The following is a 23,179-nucleotide window of genomic DNA, read 5'->3' as shown; positions in this document are numbered from 1 at the left end:
GAGACTTCTAGATTTCCATATCTAAGTGTGAAAGGGCATTGGTATTCAAAATTTTAATGTAGGGATTGAAGCAATAATATAAATACTTAAATGGCCTTGTTACTCAGACTTTAAGAGATCTAGGCTTTATCTTTAGTTCATCTATTTTCTTTTTAGTATTAAAAAAATTAAGAGTTTAATTAAAGTTGGGATTATAGAAGAGTTGTTAGGGTGATACAAAACAGAAAAATTACATCAAAAAGCCAAAGAAGAAAAACAGAGAAGATGAAATTATGCAATTGATGTACATAATTATTTCATTTCAGCATTAAGAAGCTGATAATTCTTTTTGCTAACCTATATTTCATGTCAATGTATGGCAAAACCAATACAGAATTGTAAAGTAAAATAAAAAATAAATTAAAAAAAATAAAATGATAGTAAAGCATATATTTTTGAGACTTAGATTGGTGAAAATAAATATTTTGTTATTTTAAGGAGCTATGACTAAGGATTCTGGGAAATCCACTTATGGTTCACACATCATTGCCTGAATATGATAAATGAAGTATTAATGTTTCTAAGATTTACAACATATTTTCAGTTTGTGCTGATAACAAACTTACATTTCATGGCATATGTTAGCTGTTCATATTGCTGTTGAGCAAGAACATGAAGTTTATCTTCTGATGGGCCTCCTTGAGAGAAATCCTTAAGTAAATCTGTATCTAAAAACAAAAATATGCTTTTAAATATATTACTATTAGATTTTTCATATATTGCTGTGATCACATTATTTAATATTTTAATCATTTTCCCTATTAATGAGTTTTCATAGAAAATATTTATTAAAAATACAGTATTATAAAAATGCTGACTTAAAATTTTAAAATCTGAATTGATAATTTTGCTTAGCTTTAATATTACTTTTCCTTTATTCTCCAAATTCTTATCATAGAGTTATCTAACCAGCCAAAATAAGTCATTCAAGCACAAAAGATAGAATGCAGTCAGCCTGAGTATGAATAAAGGGAAAAAAGATTTATTTTCCAAGGCAGAAACTGATGGGCTATAGTCAGATCTGAGTAAGAAAGAATATAGTTAAAAACATTAGCTTACTAAAAGAAATCTTGGAAGAAAAAACTTCAGGGAAGCAACTGTATGTCTTCGTAATAAAGAATGGATCAAGAAATTCTTACAGTAACTTTTTAAATTTCTAAAACTATTTTTAACATATTTCTTGATAATATTAACTAAGATAATATTGACTACTACTCTATATAGATTATTTTATTCAACAACCCCTTGAAGCATTATTATTCCCCTTAACACTGAGAAAATTGTTCAAGCATACATTAAATAACTTGTCTAAGGTCATACAGCTACTAGATCAAAACCAGGTTCTAGCCTGGCAATCAGACCAAACTTCTAAGCCTTGTTTTATTCTGCCTCTCAGTAAGTCCCTGGAATATGTCCTAAGTCACTTCAGTCATGCCCAACTCTTTGCTACCGCCAGGCTCCTCTGTCCATGGGATTCTCCAGGCAAGAAAACTAGAGTGGGTTGCCAGCCCTCCTCCAGGGGATCTTCCGACCCAGGGATTGAACCTATCTATATCTCTTATGTCTCCCACATTGGCAGGTGAGTTCTTTACCACTGAGCCACCAGGGAAGCCCCCTGGGAATATAAGAGGCAATTATTTATACCAAATATTGGGCTGGTCCCCATTCCAGTAATATTACTAAAGGTTAACTAAACTTCATTTCTTTCAAATTTAGTTTTACACTTCACATTTTTCTAAGTCTTTAATCACTTTTTAAAGGATATTTATACATTATACTCTAAAACCATACCTTTTTCACCCCATTTTAAAATAATTTCAAGTGGTTAACAAAGATCAATTTCATATATTCCTCAAATATAGGAATTTTTTTAACCATTCTAAAAATGGTTGTAATGTTTTTCAATATTAAAATGTTTTTCAAACTAATTCATGATTTCTCATGAATCTAAGTTTATGGTCACTATATTTACAACTAATATTTTTACCATAATCACTAGGTCAGCAGCTCCTTATTTGCTCTGGCTATTACCTCCTCAAAGTAGTTTCCTTCAAAACTTTCTTTTTTTCCAGGCTTGCCAAAGACCACTTCTTGGCTTAGCTGGTCACCTCATCAAGGATTTCAAAATATTACCAATATCTAGGAAACTTTATTTTCCCTTTTTGTCATTTGTGGTTCCCTTTGGTCTTTTCTCCCCTAGACTGTAGATTATTTTTACCAATGGTTTATTTTATTCTGCATTCCCACTTCAAGATGGCTCAGGATAAGGCCAGTCTCACAGGAGTTCTAAGCTCGAGTTCTTTTGACTGCAGTGCTTATTGTAGCTGCTGCTATTACTTCCTATCTTCTTTCAAAATTTAATTCTTCTCTGATCATTTTCCAAAGTGAGTGTAGGAATTTTCTCAGTCTACCACACTCCCCTCTGAGCTGGTTATTCTTCTGTTTAACTCTCATGGAAAGAAATTTTCTATAGCAAGACAGAATTCCACATGGTTCAGTATAAGCCCAGTTAAAAATTATGTGGTATAGTGGAATTCTTTCTATAGTGTAGTATAGTAGAATATGCTAACTAAGCTGAATTTGAATTCCAGCTTTGAATCTAGCTACATGACCTCAGGCAACTTGCTAAATTTGTCTGAATCTTTGTTTTTTTGTCCCCTTTTATAAAACAGAGATAATTACATAACAGCACCCCACTCCAGTACTCTTGCCTGGACAATCCCATGGACGGAGGGGCCTGGTAGGCTGTAGTCCATGGGGTCGCTAGGAGTCGGACATGACTGAGTGGCTTCACTTTCACTTTTCACTTTCATGTATTGGAGAAGGAAATGGCAACCCACTCCAGTGTGTTCTTGCCTGGAGAATCCCAGGGATGGGGGAGCCTGGTGGGCTGCCGTCTATGGGGTCGCACAGAGTCAGACATGACTGAAGCGACTTAGCAGCAGCATCCTCACAAAGTTATTGTGAATATTAAGTTATAATGCATGAACACTTCCTGGAATATTAATTGGGGCATAGCTGTACTCCATAAATATTTCTTTCCCTCAATTTCTTTTCCTTCATTTTAAATTCTTTCCTTGCTAGAAATAGCAAATAGTTACTCAACATATTCTGAATGAGTGGAATGTCTTCTCTGTTTAATATCTAGTTAACCTTATCTATGCCTTTCACTATAAACAAGGGATTAAAGTAAGAATCAATTTCAGTTAACATACTGTGATTAACAGCAAGATTCAAAGGGCCGGAGTCAGAGCAGTAGTGTTTGAATCCAGGCTCTGACACTTACTTGTCAAAACACCAAGAGGCTTCAACCTCTTTGAGGCTTGTATTCAGTATTTGTAAAAGAGAAATAATAAGAGTTAACCACTTCACAGAGTTCTTGTAAGGACTTGATGAAATAATCCAAGCAAAGTGTTCAGTTCAGTGCCTTATATCTTTATATGTAACTGCTCAATAAATGTTAATGTTAAAAATATTTCTTAATTTAAAGAAGCAAATAAAATATTCTCAGAATTAATATTTGAGATATATCATAAAACATACATATGGCAGGTTAAAGAAGTCTTTGAAAGTCTGTTTACAATTTGATTAGAATCATCTTAGGGCACAGCCTCTAGAGTTAGGCAGATCTGAATCTTAATCCTGACTCTTACCAACTAGTTATATAACCTTATAAAAATGAATCAATGTCTCTCAGTCTCAGTTTTACTTATAAAATTCTCATAAATTTTAACACCTATATCTTGAGCTCTGGTATATACCAAAATAGTATACTGGCCAGCATCTGTTTTGATTGCCTATATTGCTCTAATTACTAAATATTTTTAATATCCCCCTTGTCCATATTTCACAGAACTGGTATAAAGATTAAATGGTATAACGGTTGTAAAATACTTTCTATATAAGTGCCTTATATATGGTAGCTATTCATTGATCAGATGTATCTATCATTTTAATGATTTTAAATAATTTCATTTTAAAATAATCATTTTAAGTGATTTAAATGATTTTTTTATTCTTAAGTGATTTTAAAATATTAACAAATTTAAATAATTTAGAAATTAAAAATTAAAGCAAGTACCTTCATGCTCATTTAAAATAAATTCTACTGGATTACTAACACCCAGCCCAGAACAACGAGGTAGCAGCAGAATCACTTTAACTTTCTGTAATCGATGATCCTTTAATTCAAGTTTCATAAATGTCTCATGAAGTATCTCAATATCTGGGAGAAAAAACACAGAAAATGTATGCAAAATATTAATTAAAAAATCTTAATGCAGTATGTAGTTATATCTTTATCACTATTCATTTTTAAATCTTCAACCACACAAAATGTTATTTTAATGCAGCCAGAAAAGAGGATTACCTTCTGATAACATCCTTAAGTTAACACATGAATTCTCTTATAGAATCCTTCCTCCTTCACTTGAATGATTTTGAAGGTTAAATATCTTCTACATAAAATATAATTTCGATTTTTCCATCCTGAACTTCAGATTCCATTTAAAGCAGCATGGTGTAGTGGGCTTCCCTGGCGGCTCAGTGGTAAAGAATCCCCCTGCATTGCAGGAGTCACAGAAGACGCAGGTTCCATCCCTGGGTCAGGGAGACCCCCTGGAGGAGGGCCTGACAACCCATTCCAATATTTTTGCCTGGAGAATCCCATGGACAGAGGAGGCTGGTGGGCTAGAGTCCACAGAGTGGCACAGTCAGACACAAGTGAAGCAACTTGGCATGTACGCCCAGTGTAGTGGAGGGAACAGGGTTTTAGAGGCAGAAATACCCAAGTTTGACTCCCAAATTCACTATTTACTGTATCTGTGTGACAAGCCTCTATTTCCTTATTTGTAAAATGGGATACTGTTGTCCACACCTCATTTAATTGTAGTGAAGATTGAGATAAAGTAGTTAGGCTCAGCATTGTGCCTAGTATACAATAAATGCTCAGTACTGGTTACTTCCCTTTCCCATTTTTTAAATCCCCTTTTATATTCTATTTTCCCTGGAAACAATTTTATTAGCATCTATATATTTTTTAGCATTTTATAATTTTTCCTTAGGCGCAGTCTGAAGGCTCTTAGGGACCCTGTAATTTGGGGCAGTCTGCCTCCCCTCAGGTTGTAACTGTCTGTGACCCTCCATTAGGGCAACACCTCCAGTCCTACTACAGTGGCTCTCCTTCTCCTCACCTGCTGAGGAGTTGCTCTTGAAATTGCAATACCCCACCCCTTTCTCTGGTCTGATCAATCTTCTTTCTCTTATGTCTCTTTTGAAAAAAAATTTTTAATCAAGTGCACCTTTCTGTTTTTTCCCCGTTTTTAACTCTTCATTGCAAAAGTTCACACATTATGTCAAAAACCCCAAAATAGTGAATTTTCAAATGTTCATTATATTGCTTCAACAGTGAAACATTCATGCCCAATCATGTTTCATCTATATCTGCACACACTTCCACCTCCCCATATTATTTTGAAACTATGAAATATTTCACCATTTACCTAAAAGATAAGAACTTCTTTAAAAATATAACCCCATACATTTTTTAAAGTAATTCTTTATTGTCATCAAATTATAATAGCATCCAATCATGGCTCAGATTTTCCAAGTCTCACACATCAAAATTTTTTTAGTTTGTTTAAATCAGGAGTTACATAGGTACACACATTGCAATGAGTCAATGTCTTAAATTTTTTTGTTGACAGGTACCCTGTCCATTTTTTCTTAGCATTTATTACTTAATGCAACACGGTTACTTGCACTACTAGTTTCCCAGAGCCTAGATTTTGTTCATTGCTTTCCTAGAAAGTAGTTTAACATGTTCTTGTCTTCTGTACTTCCTGTAAATTAGTAGTTGGATCTTCAGAGCTTAATTTAGGTTCAAGTTCTTTTTTTTTCCTTGGGAGGTGGCGGGCACAAAACTAATTCACAAGTGATGTCATATTCATTCATTAAATTGCCTTTATGGTATGAACAAAGGTGCTGCAAAATAGTCATATTCTAATTCCGTCTTCTTTTTTTATCAGTTGGAATGCTTCTAAAATGAGACATTTTCGTTCCTCTACTTCTTGGTTACCCAGTGGTTCCTATTCTCTCTACTTAACGAGGTAAAAATTCATACAGGTAATAAAACCAGAAGTGAAATGCTGGATCATAAGGCATGTATATTTTCAATTTTAGTGATCAATGCTAGTTTTCCAAAGTCTTGTACAAATTTATAATCCAACTTGCAGTGCTTGAGCATTCCTAAGGTTCCATACCTTGCCAGCACATGGTATGACCTGAAGAATGAAAGTTTTCATTTAGATGAAGTTCGATTTATCTTTTCTTTTGTTGTGCTTTTGGTGTTTAAACAACCACTGCCAAATTCAAGGTCTGAAAGTTTTACCCTTGTGTTTTCTTCTAAAAATTTGATAGTTTTACCTCTTATAAATAGGTTTTTTACCCAGTTTATGTGTATGATATGAAGTAGGGGTCCAACTTTATTCTTTCACATGTGGGTATCCAGTTATACCAGCACCGTTTGTTGAAAAGACTATTCTTTCTTTGTTGAATGGTTTTGGTACACTTGTTGAAAATTAGTTGACCATAAATGTAATTAGGGGTTTATGTTTGGATTCTCAATTCTATTCCATTGGTCTATGTTTATCTTTGCATGAAATATTCCCTTGGTATCTCTAATTTTCATGAAGAGATCTCTAGTCTTTCCCATCTGTTGTTTTCCTCTATTTCTTTGCATTGATAAAGGATAGAAATGGTATGGACCTAACAGAAGCAGATGATATTAAAAAGAGGTGGCAAGAATACACAGAAGAACTGTACAAAAAAGATCTTCATGACCAAGATAATCATGATGGTGTGATCACTCACCTAGAGACAGACATCCTGTATTGTGAAGTCAAGTGGGCCTTAGAAAGCATCACTATGAACAAAGCTAGTGGAGGTGATGGAATTCCAGTTAAGCTGTTTCAAATCCTGAAAGATGATGCTATGAAAGTGCTGCACTCAATATGCCAGCAAATCTGGAAAACTCAGCCATGGCCACAGGACTGGAAAAGGTCAGTTTTCATTCCAATACCAAAGAAAGGCAATGCCAAAGAATCCTCAAACTACTGCACAATTGCACTCATCTCACACGCTAGTAAAGTAATGCTCAAAATTCTCCAAGCCAGGCTTCAGCAATACGTGAACAGTGAACTCCCTGATGTTCAAGCTGGTTTTAGCAAAGGCAGAGGAACCAGAGATCAAATTGCCAACATCCACTGGATCATGGAAAAAGCAAGAGAGTTCCAGAAAAACATCTATTTCTGCTTTATTGACTATGCCAAAGCCTTTGACTGTGTGGATCACAATAAACTGTGGAAAATTCTGAAAGAGATGGGAATACCAGACCACCTGACTTGCCTCTTGAGAAACCTATATGCAGGTCAGGAAGCAACAGTTGAACAGGACGTAGAACAACAGACTGGTTCCAAATAAGAAAAGGAGTATGTCAAGGCTGTATACTGTCACCCTGCTTATTTAACTTATATGCAGAGTACTTCATGAGAAATGCTGGACTGGAAGAAGCACAAGCTGGAATCAAGATTGCTGGGAGAAATATCAATCACCTCAGATATGCAGATGACACCACCCTTGTGGCAGAAAGTGAAGAGGAACTAAAAAGCCTCTTGATGAAAGTGAAAGAGGAGAGTGAAAAAGTTGGCTTAAAGCTCAACATTCAGAAAACGAAGATCATGGCATCTGGTCCCATCACTTCATGGGAAATAGATGGGGAAACAGTGTAAACAGTGTCAGACTTTATTTTTGGGGGCTCCAAACTCACTGCAGATGGTGACTGCAGCCATGAAATTAAAAGATGCTTACTCTTTGAAAGGAAAGTTATGACCAACCTAGATAGCATTTTCAAAAGCAAAGACATTACTTTGCCAACAAATGTCTGTCTAGTCAAGGCTATGGTTTTTCCAGTGGTCATGTATGGATGTGAGAGTTGGACTGGGAAGAAAGCTGAGTGCCGAAGAATTGATGCTTTTGAACTGTGGTGTTGGAGAAGACTCTTGAGAGTCCCTTGGACTGCAAGGAGATCCAACCAGTCCATTTTAAAGGAGATTAGTCCTGGGTGTTCTCTGGAAGGACTGATGCTAAAGCTGAAACTCCACTACTTTGGCCACCTCATGCGAAGAGTTGACTCACTGGAAAAGACTCTGATGCTGGGAGGGATTGGGGGCAGGAGGAAAAGGGGACGACAGAGGATGAGATGGCTGGATGGCATCACTGACTCTATGGACGTGAGTCTGAGTGAACTCTGGGAGTTGGTGATGGACAGGGAGGCCTGGCGTGCTGCAATTCATGGGGTCGCAGAGAGTTGGACACAACTGAGTGACTGAACTGAACTGAACTGATGTTTATCTTTATGGCAGTACCACATTGTCTTGATTACAACTGGGTAGTCAGTTTTAAAATCAAGGAGTATGAGTCCTACAACTTTGTTCTTTTTCAAAACTATTCCATATCCCTTTGATTTCCATGTGAATTTTAAGACAGAATGTCAATTTCTGAAAAACACCACCTAGGGTTTTTTAATAGGGATTATATTAACTTTGCATTTTTTTTCATGGATTCCTTAGAATTTTCTATATACAGAGCATTTTATATGCTGATTCTAGATAACTTGGCTTTATATATTTTGAGACTGTATTAGTCTTTAGTACTATATATTTACCTGATGAATTAAACATGTTCTAACTGTATTTCTAGTAATTTTTCTTGATTTAGTACTGCTTTCCTGTATCTCTTTTTGTTAGTATGTTTACTGGATATCTTTTTCTGTCCAATTTTTAATACCCTTTTATGTTAGGGGTATCTCTTACAAAGAGCATTTTAGTTGATCTTTAAAACCATATGATTATCTCAATAGATGCTGAGAAAGCCTTTGACAAAAGTCAACATCCATTTATGATAAAAACCCTCCAGAAAGCAGGAATTGAAGGAACATACCTCAACATAATAAAAGCTATATATGACAAACCCACAGCAAACTTATCCTCAATGGTGAAAAACTGAAAGCATTACCCCTAAAGTCAGGAATAAGACAAGGGTGCCCACTCTCACCACTACTATTCAACATAGTTTTGGAAGTTTTGGCCACAGCAAGCAGAGCAGAAAAAGAAATAAAAGGACTCCAAATTGGAAAAGAAGAAGTAAAACTCTCACTGTTTGCAGATGACATGATCCTCTACATAGAAAACCCTAAAGACTCCACCAGAAAATTACTAGAGTTTATCAATGAATATAGTAAAGTTGCAGAATATAAAATCAATACACAGAAATCCCTTGCATTCCTATACACTAACAATGAGAAAATAGAAAGAGAAATTAAAGAAACAATTCCATTCACCATTGCAATGAAAAGAATAAAATACTTAGGAATATATCTACCTAAAGAAACAGAAGATCTATATATAGAAAACTATATAAAACACTGGTAAAAGAAATCAAAGAGGACACAAATAGATGGAGAAATATATCGTGTTCATGGATTGGAAGACTCAATATAGTGAAAATGAGTATACTACCCAAAGCAATCTACAGATTCAATGCAATCCCTATCAAGCTACCAACGGCATTTTTCACAGAGCTAGAACAAATAATTTCAAGATTTGTATGGAAATACAAAAAACCTCAAATAGCCAAAGCAATCTTGAGAAAGAAGAATGGAACTGGAGGAATCAACCTGCCTGACTTCAGGCTCTACTACAAAGCCACAGTCATCAAGACAGTATGGTACTGGCACAAAGACAGAAATATAGATCAATGGAACAAAATAGAAAGCCCAGAGATAAATCCACACACTTATGGACACCTTATCTTTGACAAAGGAGGCAAGAATATACAATGGAGAAAAGACAATCTCTTCAACAAGTGGTGCTGGGAAAAGTAGTCAACCACTTGTAAAAGAATGAAACTAGAACACTTTCTAACACCATACACAAAAATAAACTCAAAATGGATTAAAGATCTAAATGTAAGACCAGAAACTGTAAAACTCCTAGAGGAGAACATAGGCAAAACACTCTCCAACATAAATCACAGCAGGATTCTCTATGACCCACCTCCCAGAATATTGGAAATAAAAGCAAAAATAAACAAATGGGACCTAATTAAACTTAAAAGCTTCTGCACAACAAAGGAAACTATAAGCAAGGTGAAAAGACAGCCTTCAGAATGGGAGAAAATAATAGCAAATGAAGCAACTGACAAAGAATTAATCTCAAAAATATACAAGCAACTCCTACAGCTCAATTCCAGAAAAATAAACGACCCAATCAAAAAATGGGCCAAAGAACTAAAGAGACGTTTCTCCAAAGAAGACATACAGATGGCTAACAAACACATGAAAAGATGCTTAACATCACTCATTATCAGAGAAATGCAAATCAAAACCATAAATGAGGTACCATTTCACGCCAGTCAGAATGGCTGCTATCCAAAAGTCTACAAGCAATATATGCTGGAGAGGGTGTGGAGAAAAGGGAACCCTCTTACACTGTTGGTGGGAATGCAAACTAGTACAGCCACTATGGAGAACAGTGTGGAGATTCCTTAAAAAAACTGGAAATAGAACTGCCATATGACCCAGCAATCCCACTGCTGTGCATACACACTGAGGAAACCAGAATTGAAAGACATGTGTACCCCAATGTTCATCGCAGCACTGTTTATAATAGCCAGGACATGGAAGCAACTTAGATGTCCATCAGCAGATGAATGGATAAGAAAGCTGTGGTATATATACACAATGGAGTATTACTCAGCCATTAAAAAGAATACATTTAAATCAGTTCTAATGAGGTGGATGAAACTGGAGCCGATTATACAGAGTGAAGTAAGCCAGAAAGATATACTGTATACCAATACAGTATAATAACGCATATATATGGAATTTAGAAAGATGCTAACAATAACCCTGTATGCGAGACAGCAAAAGAGACACAGATGTATAGAACAGTCTTTTGGACTCTGTGGGAGAGGGCGAGGGTGGGATGATTTGGGAGAATGGCATTGAAACGTGTATTATCATATGTGAAATGAATCGCCAGTCCAGGTTTGATGCAGAATACAGGGTGCTCGGGGCTGGTGCACTGGGATGACCCAGAGGGATGGGATGGGGAGGGAGGTGGGAGAGTGTTTCAGGATGGGGAACACATGTACACCCATGGCAGATTCATGTCAATGTATGGCAAAACCAATACAATGTTGTAAAGTAATTAGCCTCCAATTAAAATAAATATATATTTTAAAAAATAAAAATCCAGTATTGATGCTGTCTTGTAATTTAAGTATGTCATGCATATTTAATGTTTAATTGATTTATATATTCATATTTTAAGTTTAATTTTCATACTTGTTTTCTATTTATTTTGCCTTGTGTATGTTAATGTGGTGTTTCCAATTCCATATTCCACATCTCCCCCTTAGCTTTTTAGTTTTACATCCTTTATTTATTGATTGCCTCCAATATTATAACACATTCATTGTTGTTTTAGTCACTAAGTTGTGTCTGACTCTTTTGCAACCAAATGATATAAAACCTTTATCATATCTTAGACAAAGCAAGGATGAGAGAACACATTAATTCACTTCCTTCTCTAAATTATATACCATTAATTACATATGACATATATTTTTAGCTCCACAAGACATTAGTTTACAATCTTGCAAGATATTAGACTACAACTATTTAGATTTACCTATGTACTAACCTTTTCCATTGCTCCTTCTAGCACCTATAACTTTCTCTATGAGATAATATTCCTTCTACTCAAAAAATAATCTGTAGTATTTCATTTATTGTATCTGCTGGTGACAAACTCAGGTTTTCTTTTCTGAGAATATATTTTATGTCAAAGGAAATTTCTGCTAAGTATATAAACCTAACCTGGCAGTTTCTTTCTGCACTGAAGATACTGTCTCTGGCCTCAGTTGTTTCTGTTGAAGTAGCTCATTTTTATTTTTATTCCTATTTCATTAAAGGTAATATGTATTCTCTCTCACTGCTTTGAACATTGTTCTCTATCTTTGGTTTTCAGCAGTTATGCTATGATATGATGTGCCTACCATGTTTTTTTACACATTTATTTTTGTTGGAGTTCATAGGGCTTCTTGAATCTGTGACTTTCATCAATTTTTAAACCACCCCCCCACACCTGAATTTCACATATTGATTCTTCTCAACTCCTTTTCTCCTCTCTTTCTGGGTTCCGAATCACAACATACATGAGATCACTGGATCACTGAGTGTTATGTATATTTTATGATCTCTTCCATATTATTTATCCTTTTCTCTTCTGATGTTTCAGTCTGGATAGTTCCTTCTGACTCATCAGTTCACTGATTCCTTCTTTTAGTTCTAATTTACTGTTAAAATCTATCTGTTTCTTAATTTCACATATTGTATTTTCAGTTCTAGATTTTTCTTCTAGCTTTTTAAAAGTTCTAAAAGTTTTTAAAAGTTCTGGCTTTTAAAAAGTTTCTAGTTCTTTGCTGAAATTCTACAACTTATCATTTAGTCTTTTTTTTTTTTTTTTATTTTGTTTTTTTAACATATTAGTTATAAAATCCACATCTGGTATCTCCAGTACCTGGACCTTCGTGGGTTTTCTTCTATTGCAGTATTTTTCTTTTTATTTCACCCACATCTTTCTTCCTTTTTTTTTTTTTTTTTTTTTTGAGTTCCAGACTCTGTATTTGAAAAAATCTAGGAGATAATATGACATTCAGGATATTGTTCCTTTCTTCCAAAGAGAATTTACTTTTGCCTCTGGTATGCAGTGAAGCTTGGGCACTAGCAATCTTACATCACTTTAATTCAATTGGGAACTGAGATGACTGGAATTTGGGCTTCAGTTCATCAAAGGACTGATCACTACCCAGAGTGTACTTCTGTGCTCCAATGAAATCCTGGGAATTTACAGTCTACCTCTCCATGTTAAGCCCTTAATTCTACTTATTGTCTCTCTGACCTTGTGAATCTGTCAAAAGATTAGTTTTCCAGCTCCACTGAACCTATAATAAAATGTTATCTTTTGTCACAGCTTGATCCAATGGAAACATTTTTTTAAAATAAGAAGCCTAAGGACTTAGAATCTGGTCCTAGATATTAGCTTTGTCCCTTAAGTGCTCCTGTGATTGTGTTCTTATGTATTAAGAGATGACAATTTCTACCACTTACTTTAATTATTGTTTGAACCTCAAATTATGCAGTAGCTGAACGTTAACCAATATACCAAAGTGCTAATATATTCATTAAACTGCAGTTGTTTAACCAATATTGAGCAACAGTAGTCTGATATAATATAGTGGGGATTTTAGGAGTATATTTCATATACAGAGTTTTGCATTAAAAAAATAACAAATTCAAATATTTTTAACATTTCTAAGTCTTACAGAAAGCAAATAAATATTTGTACATACTTTTACATCCCATTTTTGTGAAAAGGTTCTTCAGGTCAGGATCCTTAGCTTGTGACTGTACTCCACACACAAATATTTTTGAGGTATTATTATTTGTTAAGACTGACATATGGGCAACTGTGTACCAAGAACCTGTATTGACCATTAAGATATCATCATCCATATTTAATAAAGCCTTTACAGAATGGACAGCGAGACTTCGAGATTTGTCCTACAAGATAAGAGTATGATTAGAATTTCAAAGGGTTTAGGTAAAACAAGGTATTGGCAGAAATCTTGAGATTACCTAACCCATTTTAAGTTTAAAACACCTTAAATATATGTTTAAATATAAAGTTAGTAGTTTACATTTGTAAACTTTATAAATTTATATGTATATATGTTTAAGTTAACAAACAAAATTGGTTTAGCTTAAGTTATGACTGTTATCATTTAACTATTATATAGTGATGGAACAACAGACTGGTTCCAAATTAGAAGAGGAGTACGTCAAGGCTGTATATTGTCACACTGCTTATTTAACTTATATGCAGAGTACATCATGCGAAATGCCAGGCTGGATGAAGCACAAGCTGGAATCAAGATTGCTAGGAGAAATATCAATAACCTCAGACATGCAGATGACACCACCCTTAAAGCGAAGAACTAAAGAGCCTCTTGAAAATGAAAGAGGAGAACGAAAAAGTTGGCTTAAAACTCAACATTCGGAAAACTAAGATCATGGCATCTGGTCCCATCACTTCAAGGCAAACAGATGGGAAAACAATGGAAACTGACAGACTTTATTTCTGGGGGCTCCAAAATCACTGCAGATGGTGACTGCAGCCATGAAATTAAAAGACGCTTGCTCCTTGGAAGATAAGCTATGACCAACCTAGACGGCATATTAAAAAGCAGAGACATTACGTTATCAAAAAAGGTCCGTCTAGTCAAAGCTATGGTTTTTCCAGTAGTCATGTATGGATGTGAGAGTAGGACTACAAAGAAAGCTGAGTACTGAAGAATTGATGCTTTTGAACTGTGGTGTTGGAGAAGACTCTTGAGAGTCCCTTGGACAGCAAGGAGATCCAAACAGTCCATCCTAAAGGAAATCAGTCCTGAATATTCATTGGAAGGACTGATGCTGAAATTCCAATACTTTGGCCACCTAATGTGAAGAACTGACTCCCTGGAGAAAACTCTGATGCTGGGAAAGACTGAAGGCAGGAGAAGAAGGGGATGACTGAGGATGAGATGATTGGATGGCATCACCAATGTGATGGACATGAGTTTGAGTAGGCTCCGGGAGCTGGTGATGGACAGGGAACCCTGGCATGCTGCAGTCCATGAGGTCACAAAGAGTCAGACACAACTGAGCAACTGAACAGAACTGAACTGATAGTGATAAGGCAATGCCAAACTCCCCAAATGTGATGAATAGATTACTGGTGTCCTGCCTTAGCTCCCATTCTTAAACTTTCATGAAAATGTACTCATCCGCCACTGCCATTCTTTTTTCCCCATCACATTGTCATCTAACTGGCTGCTAGCTCCCAGAGATTAAAAGTAAGATGGTTGACAAGTTTACAAAGGGGGCTAAGCAGATGAGCTTCTGCAACTGATCTCAGTGCTCAATAGGATGTCACCACAAGATAAAGCCAAGAGACACTACCCAAGAACGCAGGTACTGTGAAGGTATAAACCTTACAAGATCAAAGTGAGTCTGAGGCACGAATTGGAATCTAAGGACATAAAAATTAATTTAACTCAATTTCTTGAACCTTTTCTTTTTCATTCTATTGAAATACCATTATAACTCACATTCTCTTCCTGTATTGATAGCCATTATACATATCTTACAAATCAAAGCTGTAAGACTATAGTAAAGAGATAATGCAAACACATTACACATTGCATTTTCAAATGCAGGATGGCACTAGCATCTTCCCCAGAAACAAAAAAAGAAAAGGGGATCACTATGCCTTCTCTTGAATCCTCCCTTGGGAGAGAAAAAGATAGCTTTTCAGCTATAAGCAATACAAGTTCCCCCATCTATGGTGTCTTGGAAGGAGAATATGTTCCTTACAATATGCCCACTTCACATGGGGCAAAGATGCCAAAGTGCAACAGGAAAACTGATGTAGCAGTATTAATTTTATATTTCTATGTGGAAATTAGGCCTTATAAACCTCCTTGATAACCTATACAAAATATAATCAATTTCTTAGGTTTTATTTTTAAGTAGAGAAATTCTTTGGGTGAGCAGGATTATTGAGAGACTCACAGTATTGAGAACCACAGTGAAAGTAAAAATTTGTTTACCTGAAATATAAGTTTATAATCTTTAAAAAGATCTATATTTAGAAGATCACTTTTAAGATGAGATGGAAAAATTAAGACATCATAGCAATGTTGATCCACAGCAAAGACTTTATTATCAATATGCAATACAGATTTGACTTTATTATAGCCATTTTTCTTCAAAGTATAATAAACTTCTTCAGGGCTGTAAATACATAATATTAGGTTCTAATTACAAATATAATACATAAAAATGTATTTAATATCAGCATCTTTTTCCTATAATAAATAAAATTATCATTGCATATACTGTATCTAATGGAATTTATAATTTAAGCCATCAGTAATAAGTCAAAAAAAAATTAGAGACAAAAAAGTTAACACATTTATTAAATTACTTTTGGTAATCTGGTGATAAAATCCTGAACAAAACTATAATTCCCACTCACTCCCTCAGATGAGCCCCTCATCCATTAAAAAGGTAATATACTTTTATCACATTATTTTGAAAGGCAAATGACTTGAGTAAAGAATTTGATTAGAACTCTTACCTGATTTTACAAGTATTTATCCAAGCATAAAGTGGCAAAGTAGAGGCCCTTAATTCTTGGTTCCTAACTGTTTCTGGAAGAATGTGGTAAATTGAAAGGGCATCATGTTTGATTCGGCATCTTGCCAATGCTGCAGCCAATTTTGTCTTAAAACTAGAGACAGAAAATCCATTCTTGGTAACTACTGCATTGAAGACAAGACTATCAATTTTCCACTTGAAAAATTAACAATTAGATTTAGAATTATAATGCTCTATAATTCTATTTCAAATTTTTGAAATCTAAAGTTAAAATTTGCCATATTTAAAAATGGGAATCCCCCAAATTTTTAAAAATGGAAACCCAATAATTCTGCTTCTTTTTTTTTCAGGTTTTGCTGTCTCTGTATAGTTGTATATCTTAATTGTTTATAATAACTGCTGGTTGAAAGACAAATTTTATGTAGTAAAGGTGAAGGGCTTAGAGCTTAGAGTCAGACAAATTTGAAGTTAAATTAAGGCTCCGTCACTTACTAGCTGTGTGACCTCAGGTACGATGCTGACTCTCACCAGCCTCAGTTTTCTCATCTGTAGAATGTGATCAGCTTACCTTGCTATTACTGTAGGGATTAGTATCATGGGGCTTCCCTGGTGGCTTAGCTGGTAAAGAATCCGCCTGCAATGTGGGAGACCTGGGTTCAAACCCTGGATTGGAACGATCCCCTGGAGAAGGGAAAGGCTACCCGCTCCAGTATTCTGGCCTGGAAAATTCCAGGGACTGTATAGTCCATGGGGTCGCAAAGAGTTGGACACAACTGAGTGAATTTCACTTAGTACCATGGGTGTCACCAAGCACCATACCTGGCAGGCACTCACTATAGGTCAGTCTGTGTTATCAGAGATGGCAAAAGTGTAGTCTTGACAAGATTAAGGAGCTTTCATGAATTGGTATCAAGTCCTTTCCAGTTCTGATTATCTCATATCTCATAGTTACAAATAACAGGAAACAAAAACAAGAACTGGTTAGCATAAAATGAAAACCCAATAATTCTTTTTTAATCTTATGGCCTAAATCACTGGGAGGTATTGCGTACTGACTGTCTCCTTGACCACAGGTGATTGGCAGAAGGTGGGCACTTGACCCAAACCAGTCAAGTGAATTTTTGTGTGTAGTAACAGAGAGCCAAGTCACTTTCTGGTTTTTGGTGCTGTACAATATAAAGCTCCTGAGTTGACAGCAGCCAAGTTTCCCATTCTACAAACAGAAAAAGAAGATGTTAAGAATGAAGCTAAAGCACACAAAGAGGCAGAGACCAGAGTGGAAGAGAGTCCTGAGGGTACCTGAGTCACAGGATTGTCAGGAAGCATTTAATAGGAGGCTTCCTGTGTGCTGTTTTGGATCTGTCATGAATCCTCTGTCGCTTATTAATTCCTGAATATTCAGGAATTAAGTGGAGTAGCAAACTACTCCTGGGGGCTTAGGAACGCATGCGTTTCCTTCTGTTAGTTTTTCCATATGGTGATAAGTAACTATTTACGACCTTCTTCCTTTTTATGAATCATAAGGTAAAAGTGATTACTTACAACCCTCTCTCTTTCATATGGATGACCTCATGTTTCCTTGATAACTTTAAGTTTTGATTTTATCTCTGCTGAAAATAGCTACTTTGTAAGACAGTATAAATACTCACACAATGTTAAATAAAACACCTTTGCTCCATCAGAGGTTTGGTCCCCATGTCTTTCTTTCTTTCTCTCTCTCTCTCTCTCAGGCTAATTCTCTGGAGCACAGAGACCCATCATGCTTATTCTCCTGACCAGGTTTCTAAGCCCCTCTCGACAAGGTGCACTGTGCCTTCGCCCCCATCGAGAGGGCACCAGGTGCCTTCGTGAGCGACGCAAGCCCGGTGTCTAAGGACTTTATCGGTTTTCTCTGTAAACCAAGGAATATCAGCCTCTTTCTCTCTCTCTTTTACTTTCTTATTGTTGACTCCGGACCACCAGGTTCCGGTCCATTAAAGGACCTCAACACAGGATGTAGTCAGCAGAAGCAGAAGCACATCAACGTCCTTCCTGCAAGTCTCACTGTGGAATTCTTTGGTGAGATACTTTATAATAAAATTTCTCTTTTGCCTAATCTAGTTTGAGTTGGATTCCTGTCTGGTTGTCAAAAAGGAATCCTACCTAGTACACCATTTTCTCTTAGTTTATTTTTTTTTAAGAAATGGGTTTTGTTCCTTTTTAGCTTAAAATTGTCAGAAATTTTATATACAAAGAACAAATGATCTCAAGGGGTGTTTTGTCTTTTGTTGTTGGTGGTGGTGGGTTTTGTCTTTGTTTTTTTGCTGTGCCACGTGGCTTGTGGGATTTTAGTTCCCCAACAAGGAACTAAACTCAGGCCTTCCACAGTAAAAGCACTGAGTCCTAACCACTAGACCACCAGGGAATTCTCAAAATATCTCAAATTTTGAAGTACCATTAGTAATGCCTAACACAATAGAAATGTGGCTCTCTTTAAATATAAATTATATTCTTAATGCCAAAAGATAATCTTCAGTGAACCGCTTGAATTTCCCATAGGAAAAAAAAAAAAATCAGACATTATACTGAGAACTGTTTCACAATATTCACTAAGTAAGTAAAACGGGCTAAGAGTTTCTAAAGAAGGGGGGGGGAAGAATATGAGAGATAAAACCCCATGAACAAGTGTTCAGAAGCATTTTGGCAAATGAGAAACTCTAAGCATTATGTGAATAAGAAAACTGGGAATAGAAGAAAAGGAATATCTAAGCAAATGTGATTTATCCCCCAAATCCATGAATGTTAAAAATGGTTTTAACATTCATGAATCATTCAAGGTAAATAAACTTACCACATTAATAAAATCAAGAAGAAAAATGATCACATCCAAACTCTGGTCTCTGTTTTCTTAATTTAGTAAGACTACAGTTTTCTCTAGAGATCATCCTTCCTGCACAGCAGTTGGAAAGTACCTATAAGCATAAAGCCAGGACTATTCTAGGGCTCACCTCATTTGTTTTCATTTTCTCAAGGATTAAATTTCTGTGCTGCTTTTTGTCTAATGTCCAAAATCTTTGCCTCATATATTTTGTCCATCTAGTTATTTATAGGGGCTTCCCAGGTGGCCACTAGTGGTAAAGAACATGCCTGCCAATGCAGGAGATGTAAGAGATGTGGGTTCACCCCTGGGTCTGGAAGATCCTCTGGAGAAGGAAATGGCAACCCACTCAAGTATTCTTGCCTGGAGAATGCCATGGACAGAGGAGCCTGACAGGCTACAGTCCATAGGGTCGCAAAGAGTTGGATACAACTGAAGCGACTTAGCACACAGTTATTTGTAGGAGAAATGAATAAGTCTGATCCAAGACATGACAGATCATGACTATATAACTACATTTTTAAAAGATCACTTTATCTATGGAAGAGATTGTGAAAAAAGAGTTACAGGCAGGAAATAAAGAAGCTATTGCAGTAGTCCAAGTGACAGATTATAAACTGCTTGGGTTTGGATAGTAGGAGTGGAATGGAAACAAGTAGACACATTCAGCATATGGCTTCCAACTGGAGTTACAGAACTTGATGTGACAGGTATGGCAAGGGCACTGGGGAGGGCAGGAAAGAAGAATCAAGGGTAACATCTAAGAAGCTGGTGGTGCCTTGACTGTAACAGGATAGTTTTGGGTGATTTGGGAGGAAGGGCTACTCAGTTTTTCCTCTCCTGTTGCTTCTCCAGTCTTTCACTGCCCATTTTCTAATTTCACCGTGCATTTTCTAGTTTTGCCTCACCAAAGTCCAACAAATTATTTGGCAGAATCAGATTCTTGGGCTAGTATGGGGCATGCAGAGAAAGAAAGGAAGAAGCTGTGGTCTCCTTTTATTTAACCCAGTCACACTATTTCAAAGATAGTTGCATTTGTACAAGAAATGAATTCTTAAAGCCCTTGCATATATCAAGAAGCTAGGGCTTCCCTGGTAGCTCAGCAGTAAAGAACCTGCCTGCCAATGCAGGAGACTCAGGTTCATCCTTGATCTAGGAAGATCCCACATGCCACAGAACAACTAAACCCACATACCACAACTGTGAGCCTGTGCTCTAGAGCTCAAGAACTGCAGTTACTGAGCCCATGAGCCACGACTACTGAAGCCTGAGCACCCTAGAGCCTGTGCTCCACAAGAGAAGCCACCACGATAAGCCATCAAAATGAGAAGCCTGCGGACGGCAACTAAAGAGTAGCCCACTCAGCAACAAAGACCCAGCACAGCCAAAAATAAAAAACAAATGAATGATAATAGGTTCATCTTGGATTCTATCCCTAGAGCCATGAACAAATGAAGAAAAAGATACCAGTTGGTATACAGAGTGATAAAACACAAGGATCTCTGGTAGAGACAACAACAAAGATCAAACACAATTTTTATAAGGAGAAAATTATTCTCATTCAGTTTCTTATTAAATAATTGCTTCTTCTATCACCTCTTAAAATTAGTCTTCATCGTCTTGGTAGAAACATACTAAGGTAACTTCAAGCTTAAAATGATTCTACTGCCCTGGGGACAATACTGCCCAGCCTCAAGGCCCAGATGATCTATAGAGATTAGCCTCCAACATTCTGAGTTCAGAATTCTACTCCATTAGCTATGGAGGACTGGCCCAAGGGAATGCACTTGACCCACGAGGAGCCAATCAAATTCCCTAGAAGGGGGTAGAATTTAGAACTGGGTGTAGAGATAATAAATTAATCTAAGTGAAGAAACTAACATACAAGTGTAACAAGTAAGCTTAAGACCTGGGGTGCAGCAGTAAGGTTTTTTCCTTGTAGGCTAGAAACAGAGAAGGCAGAACAGGAGAGAAAAGGAGAATGAAGCAGATATTAAGAGAGAAGCAGAAATAAAAAGGTAAAGAGACAAAGAAAATCCTGATGTCTTTCCAGTTCCCGATTTCATCCTCTTCCTGAGTCTCTGAATTGCATGAGACATTCCAGGATCTATTTAAGAACATTTTCCATTTTTGCTCACGTTAACTGAAAATAGCTTCTATTATTTGAAAGCTGCGATTCTTAATTAAAACCTTCTAGGTTATCTTTATACATGTATTTTCTTAGCATTATCTTTCTAATTATACATGGATTTTTCTCAGTGTTATCCTTATACCTGTATATTACACTATTATTCTCTTCAATTCAACCACTAAATACACACGTTTCTCCTATAACATATTATGAATTGAGCATAGCATGAATTAGATATAAAATAACTTACTAATATGGGAATAAGATCTGTATTTTATGAAGCCCGATTGGTTCAGGTAGTTTCTGTTGCACTGACAGGAATGTAACCAGATAACCTCCTCCAGGCAGGAGGTAGCACAGTATGTATTACAAGGAAAGGTAAAAATCTGAGGAATCAGGAACCTTAGACAATAATATCTCTGGCTCTTCTGGCCTCGTGAGCCATGGTCTTTGCTTGTCCTATTTCCTAACTGCCTTGTTAGCATTCTCAGCTAAGAATCTGCTGCTGCTGAAACCACAGTCTGGTCTTTCTTACTTGGTTAGAGCTCTGTGGCTTTCCTGGCTGCTTTAGTCTAACCTCAGCTCTCATTACGCACACTAAGTTGAGATTTCCATGAAAACCTCCTTAGTCCTAAGACAAATGGAAACTGAAAGCAGTTCAGGAAAGCTGAAACTCAGAGCTTGTCCCAAAGCACACTGCCCCACCACTTTTTCTCCAATGTATCTGCACCCATCCTGGGTACCCATCCTCAGAGGCAGGTTGCCTAGTACTGGTATGGGGGGTGAAGTGGTTGCCCAGGAACTTATGTAGTAAACAGGAGCAAGATCCTTGCTTATCTAAGGTACATACATTCAATTGCTTTTGCTTTTCTCCATCCCCAAATTTCTCATGGCTACAACTGACATATTACTATGTCATATTCCTTTACCCAAGATTCACTATCTTAAGTGGAAGGAACAGTAGCATATAAATGGTTAAATCCTGAGCTCTGAAGTGAAAGTGTAAGTGTTAGTCACTCAGTCCTGTCTGATTCTTTGGGTCCCTGTGGACTGTAGCCCACCAGGCTCCTCTGTCCTTGGAATTCTCCAGGCAAGAATACTGGAGTGGATTGCCATTCTCTTCTCCAGAGGATCTTCCTGACCCATGGATTGAACCTGGGTCTCCTGCACTGCAGGCAGATTCTTTACCATTTGAGCTACAGGGAAGTTCTCTGGAGAGTCTTCCTGAATTTGAATTCTGGCACTTCTCTTTCTAGCTCTATGGCATTAGACAGGTTCCTTTAACATGTCTGTTCTTCAGTTTTCCTCTGAGTAAAAATACAGGTTGGTAACAATATTCACTTGGAAGAATTGTTATGTAAAGAGCTTCTTGTAATAGTGATTGATACATATTAAGTGTTCTTCAACAAAGGTAAGTTATTACTATAACTCCATTCAGTGACTCTTTTGGTCTCAACCTTCAAAATGAAACTGAGTTTTCCATAACAATGTAAAATGAGATATGACAACTGTTTCAGATTATTCACCAGGTAAACATCTTCCTACAGGATTGCTGTTGTTTGCTATGTTGTACTTTCTACTAAGGCTTAAGAGCATAGGAGACTTCCCTGCTGGTCCAGTGAAGACACTGCGTTTCCACAGTAGGGGGCGTGGGTTCCATCCCTGGTTGGGGAACTAGGATCCTGCAGCACTAACAATAGTAGCATTTAATGAATGACCATCTACTATCATCTACTATGTGTCTGGCTCCTAGCTCAGCATTTTACATACATTACTTTAATTAGTTCTCCCAATCACCTTTTTAGGTAGGTGCTATTATTGTCCTCAT

General features: G+C 36.6%; 1 protein-coding gene across 2 annotated transcripts in view; it reads right to left on the bottom strand.

Moving 5' to 3' along the window:
- The window catches only part of NSUN7 (NOP2/Sun RNA methyltransferase family member 7), a 47,272-nt gene that overhangs the window by 8,131 nt on the left and 15,962 nt on the right, over positions 1 to 23,179 (bottom strand). For both annotated transcript variants that reach the window (XM_040238107.1, XM_040238109.1), the window contains exons 5-9: positions 16,344 to 16,496; positions 15,814 to 15,997; positions 13,513 to 13,723; positions 4,121 to 4,264; positions 606 to 707 (exon numbers count right to left, since the gene is read on the bottom strand). In XM_040238107.1, coding sequence (XP_040094041.1) covers positions 606 to 707; positions 4,121 to 4,264; positions 13,513 to 13,723; positions 15,814 to 15,997; positions 16,344 to 16,496 — 794 coding nt within the window. The remainder of the gene's footprint in view (positions 1 to 605; positions 708 to 4,120; positions 4,265 to 13,512; positions 13,724 to 15,813; positions 15,998 to 16,343; positions 16,497 to 23,179) is intronic.

Source organism: Oryx dammah, unplaced genomic scaffold (genome assembly GCF_014754425.2).
Source record: "Oryx dammah isolate SB20612 unplaced genomic scaffold, SCBI_Odam_1.1 HiC_scaffold_3, whole genome shotgun sequence".
NCBI lineage: Eukaryota > Metazoa > Chordata > Mammalia > Artiodactyla > Bovidae > Oryx > Oryx dammah.
The sequence above is the reverse complement of the archived record's forward strand: the minus strand, read 5'-3'. Positions and strand labels throughout refer to the sequence as shown.